Raw genomic sequence first — 25,470 nt, forward strand, 5'->3', positions numbered from 1 at the left:
CCAACCTGTAAGCATGCTTTCATTGACGATACAGGTGCCACTGACCAACACGGCATCACATGGCATGATGGTCCCATTGCTGGGAATGACCATCACGTCACCGGGGACCAGATCAGTAGACAAAATTTCCTCGATATCTGACAGGAAATATGTGGTGCAATCAGATACAGACATCAAACCTAAAATAGGAGAGCTGAGAAATGTATTCCAAGTGTGGACAGTGGACATGATGGGCAACAGGGATGAGGAGATTGTAATAAACCCAAGGCAGACCCGACCACTCGCTCATTCTTTTCAACATATTGTCATATTGCTGTCGTCCTTTACAGACACACAGCAATAACAACAACAGTCAGTCAGCACAGGCGTGACTGTTGATGCCATGTAGCTGTGTGTACCTCCCCTGCAGCAGCACCGCAGACCACCCCCCGCCACAAAGATATTTTGTGTTTAAGAGCCTCATAGTCTTGTTCAGCACTTCTGTCATTAATAATACCTATCTACGCAGCAGTGGAAAAAGCTGAGGCATCATAAGCAGTACCTTACAGTTTATGTGCCCCCACAGCAATGTCTGACAACCACCCTCCTTGGGACAACTAATGAAATGCATTTTGAGATGCTAAGGTGATTGTATTGTCATCACTTCTGCAAAAACAAACAGAACCTTTTGTGCAGAATAACAGACCAAACTTTCCATCCTTATTGTCATATAGACTCTAACGTTGCACTGTCTCACAGCAGAGGACATTTAGAGGGCAGCCAGTGCAGGGTCTGGCTCAGCATAAATGCAGAAAAATCCCTGTTGTCAGATTTGGATTGGAAATCACTTTTTGAAACTAGGTGAATATAGAATACCTGCTGCATTTTTCCTATGAAATTCATATTTGAATCTCAAACAAAAGACAAAATCAAAGAAAAATAAAGTTTTACAAACCATTATTGGCTCGGCATACGGACACACGAACAATACTGTGAGCTGCCACCATGTCACGAAGCATGACGTATTGCTGGAGAAAGAGAAGAAAGATAACAAAGATTAAAAAAAACCCTTTTAATTCCCATGAACATCTGTGAATTACAAGGATGTTTTCATTTGAGTTAGTCAACCATGAGCCAGTAAACCACGTGCATGAGTTGGCCTGAAAATGCTGGATTAGATACTCAGTTTAGTCACTGGTATAAATCATAATGGCACAAGGAAATAAGAAGGGGGAAAAAAAAGTCTTCAACAGGCAGTCGTCTGATTCTGTGGTACTTAGTGTAATGTTCCATATAAATGAGTCACCCTTTGAAGACGTTTATCTGAGACTGAAAACAAAAACAATCGTGGGAACGCCATCAGGCAAAAACACAGTTGGACAAGCCAGGCTAAGGCCCCATTGCTAATGAGGTGGGGAAAAAGCAAAAGCTAAGTAAGTTGTCATTCATTGTGTTTTGACATAATGATACAAAAAGTAAATCTAAGGATACATTATCAGTGGCTGATATGTCATAAATAGTTTAAGTTATTCCAAGGATGCTGAAGATTTTCAAAACTAAGTGTTTATATTAGAAAAAAAGAATCAACCTGTTTCTTCTTTTCACACATTTGCTGATTAATTCTGTATTAGTAGATCTCTATGCTAAAATCTAAGATTGCAGAAAAACAAAGTGAACTAATTTCCAATCCAATTGACTTTAAATTGCTCCTGACAGAAATACGAATTCAATTCCATCTCATGATGTTGTAGAGCTCACCTTTTTGATGGTGTACAAAGAGGTAGCTATGGATATGACCGACATTAAAACAATGGCCGCAGCATAGTAGTAATACTCATCGGCACTCCACAGGATCACACTGAAGAGTTGGAAGATGTAGAAAGGGTTGAGGACCTGCAGGAGGATTTAAAGAGGAATCAGTATGGCAAGCAAAAAGGTCAAATAAAATAAAATTTAAAAAAAAAAACAACAACAACAACAACAAAGAGAGAAAACCAGAGAGAGATCCAGAAATCACAAGAAAACTAAAAATGTTTGAAAATGTTGAACCACTACAATTTTCTTAAATTAAAAAAAATACTTTAAACACCTTTTTATTCATCATACACTGAAATAATTAACAACCTACTTCAGCTAGTTGCATCAACATGAAAAAGTAGCAAAACAGCAGTACATAAGCACGACTGTGTGCTCTGACAGAAGAACAGGATTTCTGTTCTCAATATATTATACGTGTGCCACACAAAATAAATCACTAATGTGTGGTGCAAGGTGTCAATGAACACACCAGATGAAAAGATGTCTCTCACACAAATTCATGGTGATACAGAAACTCAAACTTTGCTCTACCTCTTTGATAAGCAGCTTGAAAACAGAAGGCACTTTCACTGCAATTTCATTCACTCCGAAGAACAGTCTCCTAAAAGACAGGAAGAAAAATTGTGTTTAGTTTGTGAGTAAATACCAAAGACTGTGGATATTCATCCTCCATTGTTCAGTAACTCCAGTTACAATATCAGGGTTTATGATTTTTAACCCCAACAACAACTCCTTGCACCTACAGTGCCGTACAAACTTGTGTGACTTTGTCTTTTGATTGGATGTTACCTGTACTCCTGCTGGTTCCTAGTCAGGCCTGTGCTGTGCTCCGAGTGGAGGGTGGAGCAGCTGACCTGCAGATCCTCCAGGCCACTGTAATAGGAATATTGGAGGAGATACTTTAATTCCACATAACAGCAACAACAAAAGCAAAACAAGTATGTAAGTTGCTATAAAATGAAAATCTTCTCCCCCACAAGTTTTTTTTTGTTAGTCAACATAAAGACCAAAAGACATATATTCACTTGTCATTACTGCTGTGTGCAACCTTTGCCAAGTTTACTTCTGCAGTGAAAGTAAAAAGTTATATGGTTATAAAAGAATGCTTACGTTAAAACCTCAAAGTTTTGCTTCTCGTCGTTCCAATAATACTTTGTGCTATGAAAGGTAAAGTAGCGAATCTGAAGGGAAAAAAAGAGAAAAGGGATGAAAATAAGACAGATTTATTTGGCAAAAGTAATCATATTTGTATTGTTGTCCATACAGCAACCCTTCTATGAACTTTGGAAAATGATGATCACATTCATTTATGTGCTTAGTGCATTTCCAGTTTATACTACAGATTTATGTTGAGACGAGTGTTGTGCCTACCTGCGTGGGCTGGTAGTCTGCAAATTTTATGATGAGCTCCTGAGCAGGGCTGCCATCGGAGGGGTGATCGGTGTGTCCGTTGGCCTGAGGTGGGGAAGCAGAGGAGGAGAAGGGGCAGGAGAGGGAGGAAGGAGAGGAAGGGGAGGAGGGGGAGGTGGTCTGGGTCTCCAGGCTGTGGAAGGGGTTTCTCCCTGGGGCAAGCATCACTCGCACCCTGGCCAGGAACCAGCGCCGGAACTCATCCTAAACCATCCAAACAAAGTTAATCTAGTGAATTTTTGAGAAGCTTCATTAAGTAACAACAAATTTCCCCCTATTAAGTGCAATATTTATGAGGAGGAAAAACATTATTCTATATGTCAGTCTCCATTTTTAGTCACTGGGAAGTGGATTGAGAGATCATAACTATATTTCCATTAATATAATGGAAAAATACAGATGTGAAATCTTTTATTAAAATAATAAAATAAAATAATAAAATAATAATAATAATAATAATAATAATAATGATAATATAGACAGACACAGAAATCAACACAAAAAAATCAATGAAAGAAAAAACCCACAACTGTGTTTGCATGTTTTAATAATAAATGTTAATTATCATTATTATTATTTACTAGTTTTCAAAATAGTTACTACTAATTACTTCTTTACCAATTTTTTCAGGAATTGGCAACACCAAATAAAAAATAAAAAAGAAGCCAAAATTGTTTTAACTTGTTTCATTTCTTAGTTTGCTGATAAAATCTTTAATCTCTAAAATCCACCACTTCCTTTCACAATTTCTTGATTAGATTTTTTTCCAACCAAATGTTAAAAACCCATTTAATACAAAGAAAGAGAGGAAAAAAAATAGAAAAACTTATTTTCTAAGTCAATAATTTTTCTCTTTTTTGAATAATAATGACTCACTGCTGCTGTACTTGCTACCTACCGTGGAGCGCAGCAACACCACTTCGGCATCACGGGCTGTGGTACGAGTGCAGGTGGACTTGACGCACCATTCTGGCATCCAGTAGAGCACCAGGAGAAGGAAGCCCCCTGTACACAGCACCCCGAGGCCCACCAGGGCCAGCCGCCAACGACACAGACGGTAGCCCTGCAGCTCCTTAACAAAAAAAAAGAGAAAAAAGGAGCACAGTACGTTAGGAAGGAATCGTTTTTTCAATATGCGTATATGTGAAATGAAAAAGACATATACCATCTCCTCCTCTTCCCCCTTGTTGACAATCTTGAGGTCTTCCTTCTCCATGCTGCAGAACAGTTTGCCAAGCCCCTTCCTTAGTCACTGCAAACAGAACAGACAACATGTCAACGGTGAACAGTGTGGGAAACATTTAAGCTTCACAGCAGACTTTGAAACTGAGAGCTCAACAGCAGAGTGTCAGAGTGCAGAACAAGTCACAAGATAATACTACATTTTTGTTTAAATTAAAGATTGACTAATCAAAGCCTTGTAAAGTGCTTAAGAATGTCAAATGTGACAGAAAGACAAATGTCAAAAGCAAATTACAACTTTGGAAAGCAAGTTTCTGTCTTTTTAATCAATATTCTTAACTTAATCTTCTTGACTGAAGTGACCAGGGATTTTGTATTTAAACTCCACGCGGTAGGTTGGATATTGCTTAGGAAGGAAGCTGAATTTCTGCATCATTCACAAGATCAAAAAAAACATTTACCAGCACTCAAAGTGTGCACTTTAAGCCAAAGAGGTTTGGACCAGTGGAAGTAACGGCAACTACAGGAGGGTTTTAATCTATAACACATATAGTCACACATGGAGCTGGGCGATAGAACGATAACGATGTGTATTGCGAAATAACTTTTTCTCGATAGAAAAATTAAACTATTGCGATAGACCTCATCTCTCTCTCGCTTCCTCTCTTAAAAAAAAAAAAAAAAGAACAGAAAAAAAACAGACAATCCAAATTAAGTAGCGCAGAGCCGAACCAATCACAGCCGCAGCGTCACATCACGTGACTTGCTACGTACAGCACAAGTGCCAAGCCGCACATGTGTATTTGTTTGGGAAGCAGCCAGCCGCCGTGCCGGCCGGGTAATGGAGGAAATGAGTGTGCCGACTAGAGAAAAATCAACCGAGAGCTTGGGTGACCAGGTTACCGAAGACAACACAGATGACGGTTCCAATGCCGGAGAGATTGTCGAAAGGAAGGGCCAGAGAAGTTCCGTAGTCTGGAGGTATTTCGGCTATTTGAAGTCTGACAAAAAACAGAGTAGCGTGTTTTTTCCCCAAGAGTTAGCTGCCTGGCAAAGCGCTACCTGTGCATCCCCACAACCAGCAGCCCCTCTGAGAGGGTATTTAGTACAGGGGGTAATATTGTGACTTGCCACAGGGCCGCTTTAAAGCCTGAAGCAATGGATAGACTTGTCTTCCTGTCCCGCAACCTGTAGGCTTTTGTCAGACTAAAGTTTTATATATATATATAGTTGCACCTTGGATGTGCACCTAGTATTTAAAGAATGTTCTGTTAGCATCTTTATTTTAAAACTGTTTGAAAAACTAAGCTATACAACAAGGAGAGATTGAGAATTTCCTTTTAGTTCTTAGTTTATTTGATATTGACAAAAGTTAGTCAATTTTCTCTGTTCTTCTGTAAAACAAACTAAGATTTATTTTTAGAATTAATATTTTGTTTCTAAGTGGAATTGACAATTTAGTGGTCTGTTTTGTTTGTTCTATTTTGAAACTTAAACGCTTTAGCGGCTGCCTTTTGTGTAGTTTGCAATATTTGCCTTTATTTATCTGAAACTGAAGTCTCATGTTCCTTAAGTACATCTACCCTGTTGAACTTATTATGGGAAATAAATATTTAAATCAAAACAAGTTGCTGATTATTTCACATTTTACTTGTGAGCAACGGCACATTTAAATCTTACAAATATAGTTATTTGGCCTATATCGTGATATATATCGTTATCGCCTGAAATGAAAAAAAACATATCGTGATATGAAAAAATCTTTTATCGCCCAGCTCTAGTCACACATATAATCTATAGAATATATAGTTTTAGCTGGCATATGATCAGTGTTGGGAAGGTTACTTTTAAAATGTATTCCACTACAGAATACTGAATATATGCCCCAAAATGTATTCTGTAACGTATTCCGTTACGTTACTCAATGAGAGTAACGTATTCTGAATACTTTGGATTACTTAATATATTATCATGCTGTTTACAACTACATGAATGTCCTATTGCTGTGATTTATTACTGTTACTGAAGGTCCGCGGCTCAAACGTAGTAAAGGGACCTCTGGCTATACGTCGGGTTCGTGTCGGGCTGGTAGCGAAAACTAGCTTTACTTTGTTGTCTGGGTCAACTTTGCTTATGGAGACAGAGAGGCGTTGAAAGGCTGCTCCAACGGAACTTATTTTTTTTTCCGGAGGAAAACACGAACACAGTGTACAGTTGAGTCTTAATAGCTTACTTACAAATGGGCTCCTCAGGCACTCTTCTTGGCTGCTGTGGTTATTATTATATTTACATGCTTCCAGCTCCCGTTTTTGCTCCGTAACAGCTCGGACTTTTCCTTTCTCTCCCTCCCTCGCTCACAGACACATAACGGGTATGGTAGTCCATTCTCCCTGCATCACGGACTACACTGCCCATCAGGCTACATGCTTTAGAGCTATGCCTGTAGCATTCTGCCTTTTAGCTTAGCACAACAACAACAACAAAAAAGCGCCCTCTCACCCAGGAAACACGCAGAGAGAGAGCGCGTCACCCTGTAACCATGGCAACTTGAACGCTGCCGCCTGGAACAACAGAACGTAGCTGTCAAACAAACCCAAACAATCCTGACCCGCGACAATATGAAACAGGGAAGTACCGCTGTGTATTCCATTTATTTCAACAAAGTAACTGTATTCTGAATACCACCTTTTTAAACGGTAACTGTAATGGAATACAGTTACTCATATTTTGTATTCTGAATACGTAACGGCGGTACATGTATTCCGTTACTCCCCAACACTGCATATGATACACGTTATAATCGCTAACCCTGAGAGCATGCTATATAGTTTATTTTTAGATTTCTTGAAAGAAATCTCACTTGTGGATTTTTTTCCCCCAATAAAGTTTGAAGTGACAAATCCTCATCCCCCACCTGCCTTTTCTGGCTGCCACTTCAAACAATACTGTCTTTATTTCTGTGGCTCTCTCTTATTATGAATCACTTTGTGGCAGAATACACTTTAGACAAATGTAAATGAAAGCATCCCCGTATGCCAATTGCAAACTGCAGGCATGTGCCAGCCAGTTTAGAATAGTTCTCATTAACTAATTTCACTTGGTAAGGATAAAATTGGAATAAAATATAAATTAAAAAATTATGGACAAAGTTAAGAACATGTCTATGGATACATTAGTGAACCATTTTGTTTTTCCTACCTCTGTCCACATATAGTCGTGCAGCATTTACACTGGGTTAAAGAGATTTTAGCAAATTACAAATTCAGATGTAGACTGTAGCACACAAAACATGGCCCAGCAACAAGGAACAGCACTTCCCAAAAAGTTGCTCAACCTTAGTACACCTGAGACTCTCTCTTAAGACTGTCAATACACCCACACAGTCTGAATGACTCAAACTCATGCATTACCCCATATCAAACTTGTTGCTCCATTCCTCTCTCATTTCCCTAGAGGACTAAACATCCCGTACAGAAGGAAAATTGCCAGTGTGTTTGGACGTGCATGTGAATTTTGCTGTAATATCTACTGAACAATCTTTGTCAAATGATTTCTAAGGTGCTTGTATACACAAGTTGGGCTATAGACAGTTTCACTTTTTACTTACAAAAAAAACAAAACAAAAAAAAAAAAAACAGCAAACCCTCACTAAGTAATATTAGAGACAGTTGATCAGGTTCACTCCAGAGGGGCTAAATGGGGCTACTTGGGGAAACATGGCACACAAAGATGCAAATTCATGTTTCAAGAAGTAAGGCCCAGACATTAAAACAGTGCCACATTTTACCATTTCTACATTCCACAAAAGACCAGAGAAAGTAAAAAAAGAAATCGGGAGAAATCAGAAAATCCAGCTTTCACTGATTATATCGGGCACCACTGGTGGGGTGTGGAGCAACTGAAGGTGTAGCTCTGAAAGTTAAGAAAAACAAGTCTCTGTCCATCTGTGCCTACTTATACACAATAGTTCTGTGTAATTACACCCAAACCAAGGACTGATTGACCTTTACCTTCCACTGTGCTAGCCTTATACAGGTCAGTATAGACAGGAGTCAAAGTTAACTGAAGTCAGACTCAGGTTAAGAGCCTGAATATAAAATATCAAAATACATCAGTACACACAAAGATAAGCAAATCCAACGAGGTATTAAGTCAGGCAAATGGTTAGGATACCCTCTCTGACAGTAATTATCACTATGATATGTCAGGACATAGTGCCAACAGGGCGACCCTTCTACTGCATCCAACGCCCTGTATAACCCAATTATCCCGTATCACTGCCTCGCACACTCAGATCTTATCTGCCTGCTGCACCCGGGTGGACTTTTTCTCTGGCATACGCGGAATATTTTGCTTAGGACCAAGCCCTTCCTTGTATTTTTCAATGGCAGCCCCCCTAGCCAGCGCTCAGCGGTGGCTGCATAACAACAAGAACATTCCCTCCTAAATTTCTGCTATGACTGGAAATGCCAACACAAGTACATTATGGACACAAGCACCCACATAACTGTCCAGAAATGCATTGGGAAGGCACAAGCACAACCCGATTACATTACAGAACCACAGAAAGATATAAGCTCAGGTAATTAGTTCCAGTGATTACCATGGACCAAAAGGATTTAAATTTTTTAACAGGAATCATTTCATCTTATTTTAAAAGCTTGTACAGATTCTCCCACATACAGCTTAATAATTACAAGCCATTTTTCCCATTTCAGTATTAACATCCTGATTTTCAAGGACCAAATAGTCTTGGGATCTGGTGTAGGTGAAGATGATATACAGTGGGAAAAAAAAAAAAATATATATATATATATATATATATATATATATATATATATATATATATATATATATATATATATATATATATATATATATATACATACACACACACACTCATGAGACACCCAGAAAATTTGCCAAGACAAAGTTTGAAATAAATGGAAAAAAGAAATTAATGTGACAATAGTTAGCATCAAGGAGGATTTATAGGCAGAAAGGATGCTTGGCAATCTTTCCATAAAACTACATGCATTTAGCTTGACAACAATTTAAGATTAATCAAAGATTTTTGTACATAAAACTCTGGTAACAGAGAGTGGTGTCATATGCTTTGCACCGTTAAAGGTTACACCCGAGTCATTAACGACTATTTTGTATTGAAGTGGTCCAACAATAGAACCCTGTGGCACACCTCTGTTGACACTAATGAGGCTGGACTGTAAGCCATCAGACCCCACAGCTTGTATACCACACCTGAGACAATTTGCCACCAAAACCAAAAAAAGATGCATCATAAGACAGTCACGATAAAGAGTATCAAAAGCCTTAGATCAATGACTAAATATAATCAGGCACTGTTTTGTACCCCAAACAAAAGAATGACAAATAAATGATACATTTTAAAATAGAGTACTATGTTAAAAATGACCTCAATGACATAACATGACATAACATCCAAATATAAATTGCAGCTAAAAAAGATTACAGTATCAAGTTTATGTGGTTACTGAAACCAAGACTGTTACGTAGTCTATCCAGATAACAGAGGGTGGTGACCTCTAATTACAGGTTCCAAACAGACAACAGTAGTTGAAACCTTACCAGACTTATGACCCCGTTTATGATTCAAGTACCACTATGTGACAACTTAACTGAAGCTAAGAAAAAGTCGAGTCAATTTTTTTTTTCCCCATCTGCCAGGTTAGGAATGGTTACAAAGTAAATAAATAAATAAGGTGTATGGAAATATTGCAACATAATAAGAAAATAGGGTATGGTTAAAAGTTTGCTAAAATGCCATAACAATAGAACATTTTGCATCATAACAGAGAGAAGAAAAATACAGTATTCATTGTTGCTTTCCTTTTACTTAATTCATGAAGTAAAACAGCAGCTGGTTATCATATTTGCTGTGCAATTGACCCCTTGGGGATTAACACTTTGGTTGGTAATTAAAATGAAGATTTTTTTGGATGGTGTGGATAAATCGGATGTTGAAAACCACAAAAAGCTGAACATAACTAAATTACTGCTTAATATGAGTGTTCAACTGATTCATATCAGATTCATATATATTAAAGCATGCCTAGGCAGATTTCAGCAACATAACTGATTTGGTGAGTATATCACTTTAAGTCTTTTAACAAAATTATGTTTTTCAAAGGTTTATGTGCACTTACCTTGAGAGCCAGGGACTAAATGCCCCAGGCGGTCCTCTTCCCCACAGTTAGCTTGCTCTCTAACCACACTAACCTGGAACCCTGGATGGAAAAACCCAAGAAAAAAAAAAAACAAAAAAAACATTAAACATTAAATCAAACAATCCACATTACAATTGATTTCCAAAAATTCTGAGTCTTAGGTTGGTTGAAGGTTAACTGAGGATACACATTTACAAACCAATATTACGAAATAGCCAAAACTGTTCGGAGCTTCTCCTTAATTGTTGCTTCATCAAGATACAGAAAAATTGCTTCAGAATTTGATTGAAGTTGATCATTTGATTTGGTCCTATTGCCACCTTTTCCAACAACACTTCAATTCTTCTTCTTTTTTTTCTTTTTTTTTTTAAAGTTAAGTAACTAAAGAATTAAATAAATAAATAAATAAATAAATAAATAAATAAAAATGGGTTAAATGTGAGTTTAGTCCAAAAACTAAACAGGCACCACTGTGGAATAAGAAGTCTGTTCATATAAGATGGATCTGTTGGGTTTCAAAACTTAAGTTATTCATTATGATGTTGTACTTATCTTAATAAAAGCTTTTGAATTATTTTACATCTGAAATTATCAAAAGATTTACTGTGTAACAAACTGTTCATTTGGCTTTGTTATTTATTCATTACTGAGAATATACGAGCATGTCGTGGCCTCCAAACTAAATATTAAGGATGAAACAGGTTCCAGTCTGACATCTTCCCAGGGACTTCAGAATCTCAGTACTTCAGGTGCCAAGATGATAAGAATTTTTTTCCACTTCACTCCAAAGTGAAGAATTACACCAGCCAATTGCTCAGCAGATAAGGTATACCTCCTGTTTTGAATATGAGAATGACAGGAGAAACTAGTATTCTCACTGGGACATTGAGGACCTTGTGTGTAGTGCTGGGCAATATGGAAAAAATATTTATCACGATATGAATTATTTTATATCACGATAACGATATATATCACGATATACCACCTGACCTGTGGTCATCTGGAAAGTATTCAGTGTGTAAACAGCGAGTGGAGAGGGTGCAGTCTACCGTAAAGCATGTCGCAAATCTGGGTGCACGTAAAGCAGCACCATGTCGCAAAACCACAAGACGGAGTTTTATTGCAAAAAATATCATTTTTTTATACTTTATTTTCTCTTGCATAAAGTTAAGAGTATGTATAGTGAGAAGACAACACTAATATATTATATATTAAATAAATGCAAATTTGCAAGAACACCGCATGTGCATCAAAATAAATTATTTCCAACAGTGTAATTTGACTTCTAAGCATCCCAGAAACGATACAGAAAAGCATAAAGTCAAACATGACTTTTAAAAACACCAGCATAGGCTTTGAAGCTAAAAAACTACAGTTTCCGCGAAAATGACGTCACTTCCGGTTTCGGACAGGTAATGGCGGACATGCGATAGTTCGCGCTGACTTATATTCCAACGTAGGAAGTGTTATGAACAGCTGATCGGATCGGCAAAGCTTGTTTCTGGAATATTGTTTTTGTTGCTGCAAGTCTGGAATATTATGTTTTTGTTGCTGGAAGTGCTTTTTATGCAATTTTTGCAAAGCTATATGTGGAAGGAAACCGTGACCTCGGGCAAGCTAATGGAATAAGATGTAAGTACAACTACGGTTTCATATGCAAAAAAATAATTATTGCGCTACCTTACGTGGTTCCAGTTCTACAGGGATTAAAAAATAATTAGTCAAAACGGAGTGTGCCTGCTCCGACCGGTTGTAACTTAATATAAATGTATAAAACTTCAACAGAGGCTCAATCATAAACACCTATTTGAGTCCTAAAGCATCTATGATCCTGTACAGCTTTTACACAGCCCAGTGCCTTATATAACCACAATATTGTAGGCATGTATTTGATTGCAGAGTTTAATGATTGTTTGCATATTAAAGCCATAAAGTGAGCAAGTGGAACGTCACATATGGCCAGCACGGAAACAAATTCTACGAAAGTGGGCTACCAACGTTTATCGATTTTTATTCTGTGAAATATTTTTTTAGTTACTGTAACAACTACAAACATAGAAAACATTAAAATATGTCATCAAAATCTTTGATGCAAGTACATCCATTTACATAAAATTTACACGGCATACAAGAAGCGTCCAGAGAACCATTCTTGTTCTCTATTCTTTTTTTTTAACAATAACAAATGATTAGTGGTCAAAGATTCACTTAGCATGTGGGATTTAATTAAAAATACTCCTTGCACATAATGCTCGGGCACTTCGTAGATTTTTATCTTAGCAAAGAGACAAATAAATAATGAGAGTAGACATATACTCCTTTCCCTTTCTGTCCTGTTCTACAACACACAAGACAAAAAGGAAAAAGTGAACAATGAGCCATGACCTAATGACATAAGTCTATAATTCATGGAAGCATTTGGAGGAAAAAGTGTTTTGTTGCCATCATACTCTGAACTCAATGCGCTTTCTTTATCACTTCCCCTCCTACTCATTGGGTATTAAAGCCAAACTATGTTTCCCATCATGAGCCAGTCATGTTGTTTATCATTGTAGCTTCTGGGTTCACTTTAAAAAATAAATAAATAAAATCTTTTAACTACCTGCCCTTCCTCTCCTCTGTAGACTAAAAGGAGTTCCTGAGACAGCCTTCAGAGTTCTCCACCACATAACATAAGTTTAATAAATAACTGAATAAAATTTTAACTTGCCTGTTTTACCTAAAATGTATGTTCCATTCATGCACATAGAGCATCTACTGCATCCCTTGGGTTTAGGTATATACACAGATATGAAAAAAAAATGATGTAAAGTGTTGACTTGTTGGTTATAGTTAATCAGATATCACAATATATATCACAATCTAAACACTTTTTCTGCAAATTCAGTGAATAATTTATGTAATCATCACATGGGAAGTACTATTTATTTTTTTTACATTTAACTAAATAATCAAAAATGAAATAAATATTGCCCGTATGTGGCGTTATGCAATTTTGATACACATTAGACGACTCCAGCTGACTGCTCCTATATGGTTGTCAGGAAAAAAGCATGTTTGCAAACATCAACTGCAGAATGTCCAGTCTCTAATGAAGAGCACTGTTAAGCTTCCATATATTAAGCTCATACAGGGATGCGTTGTTCAGCCTGTTCACAAATCTGTCGTTGCAGCATAGTATGCCACGTTGCAGTTTTCCTCTGAAGCTTTGGCTTGACACTCGTAACATAAACAAGGCAACTCAACTTGTAGAAGTGTTTTCGGTTGGGCATTGTATACCTGGAGTCGAGTGTTTTGACCAATCCACGAAACCATATATTAATAGATTTAAACCGTAATAGCTGCTATTATCTTCGTGAGCCCTTATATGACGTGCCGTAACTGTGCAAAGTCTGTGTCAGACTTTGTTACAGAGGTAGCCCCAAATTTAGGAACAAGCGCCTCAACTTGTTTTGGCTGGTCTCTCTGGGATCCCATGGTGGCTAATGCAAACCGTCACCTAAAGCAACGAAAAACTATTGCAGTAAACAGTGTATTTCCTGCAGCACGAAATAAACGATAGAGTATAATATAAAACGATAGATAAAGTTGTCATCTGATATATTTTGTCATATCACACGGCCCTACTCTGGACTAGATTACAATCTGGGGGAGCATCACAATGGCATAATGATTATAACGCACAACCACAAACCACATGAACCCTAAACTTGCACACACAGAAAATAAGAAAGAACTGCAAGCCTGAGTATGTGTTGAGCATTCCAATTTTCAAATCTTTAAACCCGACCTTTAAAAAGAAACTCATAAGACTCTCAAACGCATGCCGACAGCAATTAAGAACAGGAATCCAATTTGTCTGAAGTGCTGAAACTAAAACTTATTGAAAATGAGAAGGATTCGAGTGGTTGAATGCTTCATTTATTCATTACAAATCTTGAATTTCAGTGTGTTCATCGGCACGTATAAGGACATCAGTTTAACCACGACACAGTAACACCAACTCTGATCACTAGTTGCAAAATATAACAGTAACTCTTCTATCTCATACCTGCCCTGCTCATATTCAATTTTAATGCGATTAAAGAAAGATCAGGAGTCTCCCCATGTATGAACAACAGAATTAATAATGATGGCTGTGTAAGGAATCTGAAGAAATCCAAACATTAGCAATGGTTATAGTTGCAGCAATCACACCAGGGAGCCATGTCAAATTCATTCAGCTGCAAGACACCAACCAGAAACACACAGCTTAAGTTGTTTGAAAAAAAAAATACATGAAAAAAAGTCCTGCAAAAGATGGTATCTGTTTATCTCAACATTATGGAATCTGTTAGGGATTACCTAAGTCACAGAACTTTAAACTCACAGAGGAACTGTTACAACTTCTCCATGTTATTCGACGAAACGTCCAGCCGAGGAGCTTGAAAGACTGGTCTCAAGAGAAACTAGAAAAACTGGCTTAGTTTAAAGGTAGTTAAAGGTGAGATCACCTTATACAATATACTCTTGCACCTTACTGCAGAAACAAATATAACATAAACACAAAACTGTGAAGAGAGCTGCTGAAATGATGTGCCATCGTCATCTGTGTCAGGTGAAAACGGACTTCAAGGGATGACTCCAGACCATGAAAGACAAAAAAGAAAAGAAAAAGACAGCTTGGTTTCCTTTCCTATGGGAAGAAAATACTTGAGGGAAAAGCCTGGGAAAAACTTTAATCCTCAAGATCAAAAGTATGCTAAGGTTTAAGTCTGACCGCATGATCTTGGATTAACAGGAAAATTGTTTGAAACTGTGCTTTTCACTTTACAGAGGTGTGTACTAGTACACAATTTTAATAGGTATTAATTTTTTATTTTTTTATTTTTTTAAACATGGACGTAACAGCAACACGGCTTTTTTTTTTTCTTTTTTTTTTTTTAAACACTTTCCTATCCTCATATGAGAAACGAGTGAGGAAAATAACCCAAACAGTAGCCACAGTCTGCCAAATCACTGGGCTGGACTGCCAGTGTATGGCATATTCGGTAGGTACTCTGAGCACATGCTACAAGCTAACAGAGTAAAAGGTAGAATTACAGGTCATTTTTAAAGCTACAGTGTGTCAGCAGCAAAGGAGCCAAGTGTCATTCAGCATTTCATACATGTAATGGTAGTAAAGCTCGACTTCAGCAGTTGTTTCTTAATATGAAACATCAGTTTAGGAAACCCAAAACATTCCCCTATGTGAATATACCGTATTTTCACGACCATAAGGTGCACTTAAAAGTCTTAGATTTCCTTCAAAAAGTACGGCGCGCCCTATAGTGCAGTGCGCCCTGTGTGTTGTAATGAGGACGTAGTAGAGAACACCATGAGAACACTAAAGGGTGAAGTGTGGGCGTTGACTGTAGCGGTATATATGATCGCACATACCTGTATAAAAGAACAGGTATGTGCGTTATGCAGAACATCGTTGTTTTAACAACCCTGAAAATGGCAAAGAGACACGCTTACGAAGCTCAGTTTAAACTGAAGGCCATCAGCTACGCGGAGGAACATGGAAATCGAGCAGCCGCGAGAGAATTTAAGATTAACGAATCGATGGTTCGCAAGTGGAGGAAGCTAGAAAACAAGCTCCGGCAGGTCAAGAAAACGCAGCTGAGTTTCCGCGGACATAAGGCGAGGTGGCCTGAGTTGGAGGAAAGACTCGAGTGGTGGATCATCGAGCAAAGAACGAGTGGGAGAAGCGTTTCGACGGTCACCATTCGGCTAAAAGCAGTTTCACTAGCTGAAGAAATGAAAATTGAACATTTCCAAGGAGGCCCGTCTTGGTGCTTTCGTTTTATGAAACGGTGCCATTTTTCCATCCGGACCAGGACTACGGTAGCGCAGCAACTTCCAGCGGATTATAATGAAAAGCTGGCCATCTTCCGCTCCTACTGCAGCAAACACATCGGCGACAAAAACATCCAGCCCAGCCACATCACAAACATGGACGAGGTCCCGCTCACTTTTGACATCCCGGTGAGTCACACTGTGGAGAAGAAGGGGACCAGCACGGTAGCGATACGCACAACAGGGCACGAAAAGTCTTCTTTTACTGTTGTGCTTGGCTGCCATGCTAATGGACAGAAACTGCCGCCTATGGTGATTTTTAAGAGAAAGACTTTGCCTAAAGAGAAGTTTCCAGCAGGAATCATCATTAAGGCAAATGAAAAGGGCTGGATGGATGAGGAAATGATGTAAGAGTGGCTGAGGGAGGTGTATGTAAGGAGACCAGGTGGTTTTTTCCACACATCACCATCGCTCTTAATCTGTGACTCTATGCGTGCCCATCTCACAGCCGATGTGAAAAACCAAGTGAAACAAATGAACTGTGAGCTTGCTGTCATTCCGGGAGGCCTGACAAAGGAACTCCAACCGCTGGACATCGGTGTGAACCGCCCATTCAAAGTTAGGCTGCGTACGGCGTGGGAGCGATGGATGACTGATGGAGACCACAGTTTCACCAAGAGTCGAAGGCAGCGCCGGGCGAGTTACGCCACAATTTGCGAATGGATTGTAGATGCTTGGGCTAACATGTCTGCTGGCACTGTTGTTCGAGCTTTCGCAAAAGCCGGCATCATTTCCGAGGAGCCACACGGCACGGAAAGTGACTCTGACAGTGAAGAAAGTGAACCTGGCATGTTTGATGGCGATTTAGCACAGCTGTTCAATTCAGACACAGAGGATGAGGACTTCGATGGGTTTGATTGATGACGATTATGGGAATAAAAATGTGAGTACCAAACTCAATTTTGCTCCTGCTTTATTTTTAAATACGCACACTTGTATGCTTGTGTGTTGTTGCTGATGAAGATTACCGGTAACAAAAATGTGAGTGCCAAACTCCGCTTTGCTCCCGCTTTATTTTTAAATACGCATACTTGTATGCGCCCTATAATCAGGTGCGCCTTATGTGTGTGTTAAATACAGTAACCGCACACATAACTGAGACTGCGCCTTTTAGTACGGTGCGTCTTATGGTCGTGAAAATACGGTAAGTGCGTGGCTCCGCTGCTGCAAGGTGGATTAGTGGTACAACTGTGCTGTTAACATGCATCAGGTATTTTAACCCGGTATATCAAAAGTTAGAAAAAAAGTTTATATATTCTTTTAATATAACCAATGATCTCATTATCATTAGAAGATGCCTCTTGAATAAATGGTAAATGGACTGGTTCTTTTATAGCGCTATTCTACTCTGAGTACTCAAAGTGCTTTATATAACTTCCCTCGTTACCCATTCACACAAGTACTTTTTTTCTATGGTTTACTCAACTCACTCAAGTGCTTTTTATCTAACATTCACACACATTCATACTCCGACAGATTAGTAGATGACCTCCTACAACAGGAGGGCTGTATCTAGATTACACTCATATCACTTGTGACAATTGATTATGCCGAAAGATCCAGACAGGTGCCGATGAGAGTAAGCAACAGTCACAATCTGCAAATAAGCTCTGCCATATATGCCTAATAACACCTGATAAACAATGCTCTAAGGTCATACAATGCATGTTTGTCAAGATATTTTCGGTGTTTTTATGACCTCACTTTGCTACCTAAAGCCTTAAAAAGTCTTAATCAACATGACATTGCTATTCTCAGGTTTGCACTGGTCTGTTAAATTTTACAGTTGTTCCTATTTTCATTGAAAGCATTCTCACTTTTGCTGAGAACTTCAGTGTTCTGGTCTTACTGAAGGCAAACTGTGATACCAGCAGTAGAAAGCTGTGTTTCTCTATCACACTGCTCCGAGGCTCCCACCTCAAACAGCGCTGGACTGCTGAGAGGACTTTTACCATGTCAGGATATTTCACATCTCCGCTCTGAATTAACACTGGCAGGCCTTCCATCACAGGTTGATGTGTTCAAGCTCACCTGTAAAAGCCCCACAGGCACTGGCTCAAAGGACAGTGGAATACTGGCACCTCACTCCTTAAACTAAACCGCTTCCAAGTGCTCAGCTCGACAAGACCTCAAGCTCCCTCACAGAGAAGAGCCAAGTCCAAGGGTGAAAAGGGCAAGTTAGCTTCTTAGTTCTTCAATTCCAGAAATATTGTTTCCTCATTATCCAATTTAAAATAAAAAATAGTTTTAAGTGCTCATAAGTGCGAAATTTGCCCAAAAGATAAACAGATGAACAGACTGAGAAATAACTACAGACCTATCTTATTTACAGACTGGAACAGTAGTGTCAAATTTTATGGAATAAATGCAATTCATCTTACATCTGAATCCCATATTGCTCGAGGTCTCACATGAAAGGAGATCTACATATTGGATATTACTCCACTCAACTCAATGTTCATAATGTCACTAACTGTAGTGATACTGAGGATAACACTGGCTCTGTTAAAGTGAAAAGACATCAAATATTTACAAATATACTATCTACTGAGACACAAAGAAACTGTAACTTTATCAGGACATGTTTTGCTGGCTCAGTAAAGCCAAACAATTTTCTCATCCTTCCACTACTGAAGCCTTTTTTGGACCCAAGTCATATGTAAGTCCTATCACTTATATATAAATAACAGCCTGCAGTCTGAATTATTGAAATATACACCATCTACAGTACTGACAATACCGATACCCTGGCCTTGGGTATCTGTCAATACCAAATATAGCTTCATTGCAGTTTCAATGTCAGTGTTAAATTAAAAAGCTGGGAATCACTCTTCTTTATGAGTTTAGCTTCAACACTAATATCATGACTGAAATATGATTTGTTAGCAATTAAATGAATTTATACATAAAAACATGACAAGCAGAGCATAAATTAAATAAATTGTTTTAAATGCATTTGTTAATCACCTAATTTATTTGAATTCACTCATTACTGCACAGTTGATTGTGTATTTTACAGAGTTCCGAGTTAACACTATCTAATCCAAATATAGGATTGGTACATCTGCAATACATAAATCCAAAAAGCTATTTACACCTAACGGTACTGGAAGAATCTTTACTCAATAAAAATAAACCTCTGAAATTGATCTAAATGAATTACAAATATGAAAAACACATTTTGACCAGTTTATATTCTTTTTACTTTGACACCTAATTTTTACTGATACAGCCAATTTTTTCAAGCTAAAAGGAAGATATCTTTGTATAATTAAGGTGTGATTCTCAGAGAAATAGAATCTTGCATAACCAGACTTTTCTCTACAACACTTTAAAAGCTTTTTCGGCAGAATTTGTGAACAGAAATGCAAGGATGCCCCCCCCTGTTAGATCACAAATGTAAACATATTATTTTTCGCTCTTTAAAACCATTCAGCAAAAGAACCAAACCCTTACACGTTTCTGCACGATCCAAATCTTCATCAAAACTTGACATTTGGAGTGTACAGGTTACTAGCTTAAGACAGTCTTATGCCAACAGTCTACAACTTATCAGTTAGACAAGGTTATTTATATACCCAACAGTTGGCAAGTCAATTATCTGGCAACACCTGCAACACGAAGATGAAACAGTGTTTCAAACAAATCTGCAAAAATGTCAGTGAAAATTACAGATTACTAAAGGGCGCGCGCACGTCACGCACATGCGCGCGCGCGCACACACACACACACACACACACACACACACACACACAAAATCAAAGGCAGTGAAGATCCAAAATGGAAAGCATCACAGCTATAAGGCCTCAAACCTGTACTCTGGGCAAACAGGCAGCTTATAGTAGGGCAAGTCAACAGGGCTAAGGCACGGCTGTAGGAGCCACAAGAAGAAGCTCTGGTGCTAATGTTTGCCAGAGGGCATGTGGAAAGTCCAGAGTCCACTTTGCAATCACACTGAGAATTTGTGGCAGAACTTAAAAACCTCTCTTCATGTGGGGCACAAGAGTGTCTGAGGCCAGCTTTGCAAAGTAAGCGCAACATGCACACAAGTAAAAGAGTGGGTTTAGTGAAAGCTGACAAAAAAGGGGCAAACATTTGCATAGATTTCTGATACAACAAAAATACCACATGCCCTAAATCCAAATAGATGACACTTGTCACTGTGAACAGGCCTGTCCATCACAGGGGTGCCAGTCCAGCTACTTCATGACTGATTGTCTCAGTCACAAAAGCTTTATATTACAGTGTGGAGATGCCAGTGAACAATTTGACCATTTCTTATAGATTTGCACATTTCAAACAAAATAATTTAGGAAAATTCACAACCTGATCTTTGACAAATATCAAATATAGCTCACTTACATTTGGCTTACTCTGAATAGTCTATATATATTACTCAATGCAGCTACCACGAGAAGCCTTTCAGAAGACCTGTGATTAAATGCTATTAAACGATTAGTCAAAGTTATTTTATTAGCATGTTTTCATACGCTGTACTTACTGCAGGTGTATTAACTTTTCCAATCCTACAAATTACTCGAGGATGTAGTGTAGCAGGTGTGTTAGATTTAGTAAACTGTACGGCCAACAGTTTAAAGCGTCTTCGGATTTACTTTTTATGCTAACGAAATGATAACTGGATAAGGGGGAAAAAAGCCATCTGCAGATCAAAAAGCTCATCATAACTGCGCAATTGTCATGCACATGTTTACAACTTGAAGGGTGAATGCTTGGTTTTCTGTGACTACGTACTGTCAATATCATAAAGGATATCACCGGGTGCTGTCCAGCAAAACTGATCAGTATTAAAAATGGAAACATTACTCCGGGGGAACAATCCTGGCTACAATCCCAGGTATCCACTTAGGTGCTTCATCGAGGCAGATAAGAAGACATGAGTGAATGTTTGCTAGCTGGCTAACATTAGCCAAGTTTCATTGTTAGCCTGACTAGCTTAAAAACAACGTCCAGGTGTCCTCCACTGTTGAGCTGTTTTCTCAATTTAATCGCTGCCAAAAGGAAAACTGTATCTCAGAGGCAACCGTGGTGATTTTTCACCCGTGCCGCTGGAAGGATGAGGCTGACGTCTCCACACGCATCAGCTAGATACATACCGCTTTTAGCATTTAGCCGCGCTTGGTAACGAAAGACACATGGGTGATGATGATGATGGTGGTGACAGCGATGAAGGCAAAACCGCACAGATATTTCATTACAAGACACTCACCCAGAACCACCTGGACACGCTGAAGATCACCTTCGAGTCATAGTGAGAAGAAAGTAGCTGTTATCTGATGAAAAACGTCGCTGACGGAGAAAACGGGCTAAGTTGAATAGAAAAATGTTGTCGCGGCAGAGAGGAGGTTTGCCGTGTGTTGACAGCTCAATGGGACAGACCGAGTACTACAGCAACGATGAACTGGCCCGAACTGGCTGTCTGACTGCAGGAAGTGACGTCCATCTGTTCGCGCGACGTCACGTAAGTAAGCGACGAGTACTTTTCCCTTAGAGAAAATATTATAACAGCTGCAAAGGGAAAGCTGCCTCATGCTATAGCTTTGAACGCAATAACTAAATAAATAAAATAATTCTCGGGTAGCAAGAAGTCAGTGATGCCTCTAACACAGCACAGTGTAGGCACAATATCAGTGTAAGGAGGAAGTACAAATTTTTTATTGGTTATTTACGAACATGTTTTAGAGTTTCTCAAGAAGAAGCGATGACGAAAGTCATCAAGGCTTTATTGCTAAATAGAGCAAGACTTTTAGAGTTTCCCAAGGTTCGGGGTATCAACTATCTGCTCTGTCAGCTGTTCGTCGTCCTTTTTCGTTGTATTTTTTGCTTGTTTGTTTTACGTTTTACATAGTTTTCAGAGCAGGTTTGCTTATTCCAGCTTTTATTGTTTAAAGTATTTTTGCTTTGGTCAGTTTTGCGTATAGAGAAGGACAGTATGAAGGCTCTGTGGATCAGGGGTGGATCTAAAGGGGTGGCGTGGGGTGGCAAGTGCCACCCTAAAATTATCACCCTAGTTTTGCATATAACAGTGTGGGGTGGCGTGGGGTGGCATGTGCCACCCCTAGTGCCACCCTAGTTTTGCATATGACAGTGTGGGGTGGCGTGGGGTGGCATGTGCCACCCCTAGTGCCACCCTAGTTTTGCATATGACAGTGTGGGGTGGCATGTGCCACCCCTAGTGCCACCCTAGTTTTGCATATGACAGTATGGCAGTGTTGTTTATTAAAATAAGATAGTGCTAGACTAGTGCTGGGCGATATGACGATATATATCGTGTGGACGATAGAAAAGTTTCTATCGTGCCATTTGTCTTCTATCGTTTATATCGTTTCTAACCCAAATTTTACAAATTATTACATAAAATATATCATTAACCCTTTACAACTCCGTTTTCCCTAACTATTTTTAAATCCCTGTAGAACTGTAACCACGTAAGGTAGCGCAATAATGTTTTTTTTGCATATGACACTGTAGGAGTTGTACTTACATCTTATTCCATTAGCTTGCCCTAGGTCACGGTTTTCTTCCACATATAGCTTTGCAAAAAATTGCATAAAAAACACTTCCAGCAACAAAACATAATATTCCAGACTTGCAGCAACAAAACACAATATTCCAGAAACAGGCTTTGCCGATCCGATCAACTGTTCAAGTCAGCGCGAACTATCTTATGTCCGCCATTACCTGTCCGAAACCGGAAGTGATGTCATTTTCGCGGAAAATGTAGTTTTTTAAGCTTCAAAGTCTATGTTGGTATTTTTAAAAGTCATGTTTGACTTTATGCTCTTCTGTATCGTTTCTGGGATGCTTAGAAGTCAAATTGCACTGTTGTAAATAGTTTATTTTGATGCACATGCTGTGTTTTTGCAAATTTGCATTTATTTATTTTCATTTTTCCTGTAGTATATAAAAATTTGTGCATCTCAAAAAAATAAAACTATGAAGACACTCAAAATAAATAAATGTAAAGATAAGCTCTGGCGGACTTGGTTCTATGGTAGGTCTTAAAGGGTTAAATAGCCTGTGCAAATATATTAGTGTTGTCTTCTCACTATACATACTCTTAACTTTATGCAAGAGAAAATAAAGTATAAAAAAATGATATTTTTCGCAAAGAAACTCTGTCTTGTGGTTTCGCAAAATGGTGCTGCTTTACGTGCACCCGGATTTGCGACATGCTTTACAGTAACTCAAAACAAAGACTGCACCCTCTCCACTCGCTGTTTAAAGACTGCATACTTTCCAGATGACCACAGGTCAGGTGGTATATCGTGATATATATCGTTATCGTGATATAAAATAATTCATATCGTGATAAATATTTTTTCCATATCGCCCAGCACTAGTGCTAGACTAAAGTGTTAATGCTAAATTTCACCATGACATTGTCATGAATAGTAGCATACACTAAACCGGGTGAGTGCCACAAATATAGTTATTTCACTGTGTTTATTAATCACATGTTGAATGTTTTCTGCTTTTTGCAACTTCATAAATCTTGGGGGCTTACAAAGAACTGATCAAAAGAAATTAAGATATCCAAACTTGACATATTTAATCCCTAATTCAGCCAAGCTTCATAAAAAATAGATAATTCTTTCTGCTGCCAAAAGCAGTGTACACACAACTTAAGTTCATATACCCCATTTGTAAAACACATGCCAAAGCAGTTGCTCCTTTGACAAAGAAATTCAGCAACCCACGATTATATAATCCTTTATTCAGTAACAACCATGTATTCATGAGTGAAGATTTAGTTTCTGATTTATCCCTCACTTGTGCACTTCAACTATTGTGTCACTCCTGTGCAATTCACCTCCCCCTTCATCCCTTGCTAGCCAAATTTCAAGGTGAACAAATCTTCTGCAGGATCAAATCATCCAGTGCCTTACATGCTCTGCAGTGGAGTGATCGCTGACGCACAGGCCAAGAAAAACAGAAAGATCCTCTCCCCACTGTGGCTTCAGATGTGCTAATCCAGGCTCTTCATCACTTTTGCAAACAAAATTCCACCTTTTTATATGGGACACACGGTTTGTTTTCTTTTGGCCTCAAAAGGGACTGACATGAGGCCCAGATCAAGCCATGCTAGCTCAGCATTTGTAATGGCATCAGACCCCTAAATGACAATTTGTCTTTGGGTCTATTTTTGAGATGGTAAAAAGTTTTAATTGCCAGGTCTCCAACAGAAAGGTTCAGGACATAATTTTTTCAAAATAGAATTACAGTCAATCTGTTACTATGGTTGTAATGACTGATCTGAAGACTTAGACAGCTACATACATGGGATATCTCCATATTCATCAACATTAGATAAGCTTTTGTGCATTCACTTTTCAAATGTAGTTAAGACAAATCTATTGCAGATATATAAATGCATAAACCATCTTCTTAAGCACACCTGCTTAACTCTTCGTTAATCAGCCAAATCACATGGCAGCAACTCAATGCATGTAGGCATGTAGACACAGTCAAGACAACCTGCTTGAGTTCAAACTGAGCAACAGAATGGAGAAAAAAGAATTTAAGTGACTTCGAACGTGGCACGGTTGTTGCTGGAAGATGAGGTGGTCTGAGCATTTGTAGAAATTCTGGAATGGTTGTGGGGGCACTTTCCCCCACAACCATCTCTATGGTTCACAGACAATAGTCTGAAAAAGAGAAAATAGCCAGCTCTGCAGATGAAAATGACTTGTTTATGCCAGAAGCAAGAGGAGAGTGGCCGGGGTGTTTCAAGCTGAAAGTAAGGCAACTTTACCTCAAGTAACCACTTGTTAAAACCAAGGTATCTCTGAACCTTTAAGTAGATGGGCTACAGCAGCAGAGGACCACACCAGGTTCTCCTCCTGTCAGCTAGCATGAGGAAACTGAGTCTAGAATTGTCATGGGCAATAGAAGAGTGGAAAAACGTACCTTACATCAGTGGTTCAGACTGGTGGGCTGGGAGTAATGGTGTGGCACATTTTGGGACAATTAATAC

General features: G+C 38.7%; 1 protein-coding gene across 4 annotated transcripts in view; it reads right to left on the reverse strand.

The window, feature by feature from the left end:
- The window catches only part of atp13a3 (ATPase 13A3), a 38,146-nt gene extending 16,059 nt beyond the window's left edge, over positions 1-22,087 (reverse strand). For 2 of the 4 annotated variants that reach the window (XM_039598868.1, XM_039598867.1), the window contains exons 1-11: positions 21,703-22,087; positions 10,575-10,655; positions 4,373-4,459; positions 4,106-4,279; positions 3,169-3,411; positions 2,908-2,978; positions 2,587-2,670; positions 2,329-2,398; positions 1,738-1,872; positions 935-1,007; positions 6-137 (exon numbers count right to left, since the gene is read on the reverse strand). In XM_039598868.1, coding sequence (XP_039454802.1) covers positions 6-137; positions 935-1,007; positions 1,738-1,872; positions 2,329-2,398; positions 2,587-2,670; positions 2,908-2,978; positions 3,169-3,411; positions 4,106-4,279; positions 4,373-4,423 — 1,033 coding nt within the window. In that variant the 5' untranslated portion in view covers positions 4,424-4,459; positions 10,575-10,655; positions 21,703-22,087. The remainder of the gene's footprint in view (positions 1-5; positions 138-934; positions 1,008-1,737; positions 1,873-2,328; positions 2,399-2,586; positions 2,671-2,907; positions 2,979-3,168; positions 3,412-4,105; positions 4,280-4,372; positions 4,460-10,574; positions 10,656-21,702) is intronic. The other 2 variants (XM_031758167.2, XM_031758166.2) reach the window with 2 other exon arrangements.
- Positions 22,088-25,470: the final 3,383 nt, after the last annotated feature.

Source organism: Oreochromis aureus, linkage group 15, assembly GCF_013358895.1.
Source record: "Oreochromis aureus strain Israel breed Guangdong linkage group 15, ZZ_aureus, whole genome shotgun sequence".
NCBI lineage: Eukaryota > Metazoa > Chordata > Actinopteri > Cichliformes > Cichlidae > Oreochromis > Oreochromis aureus.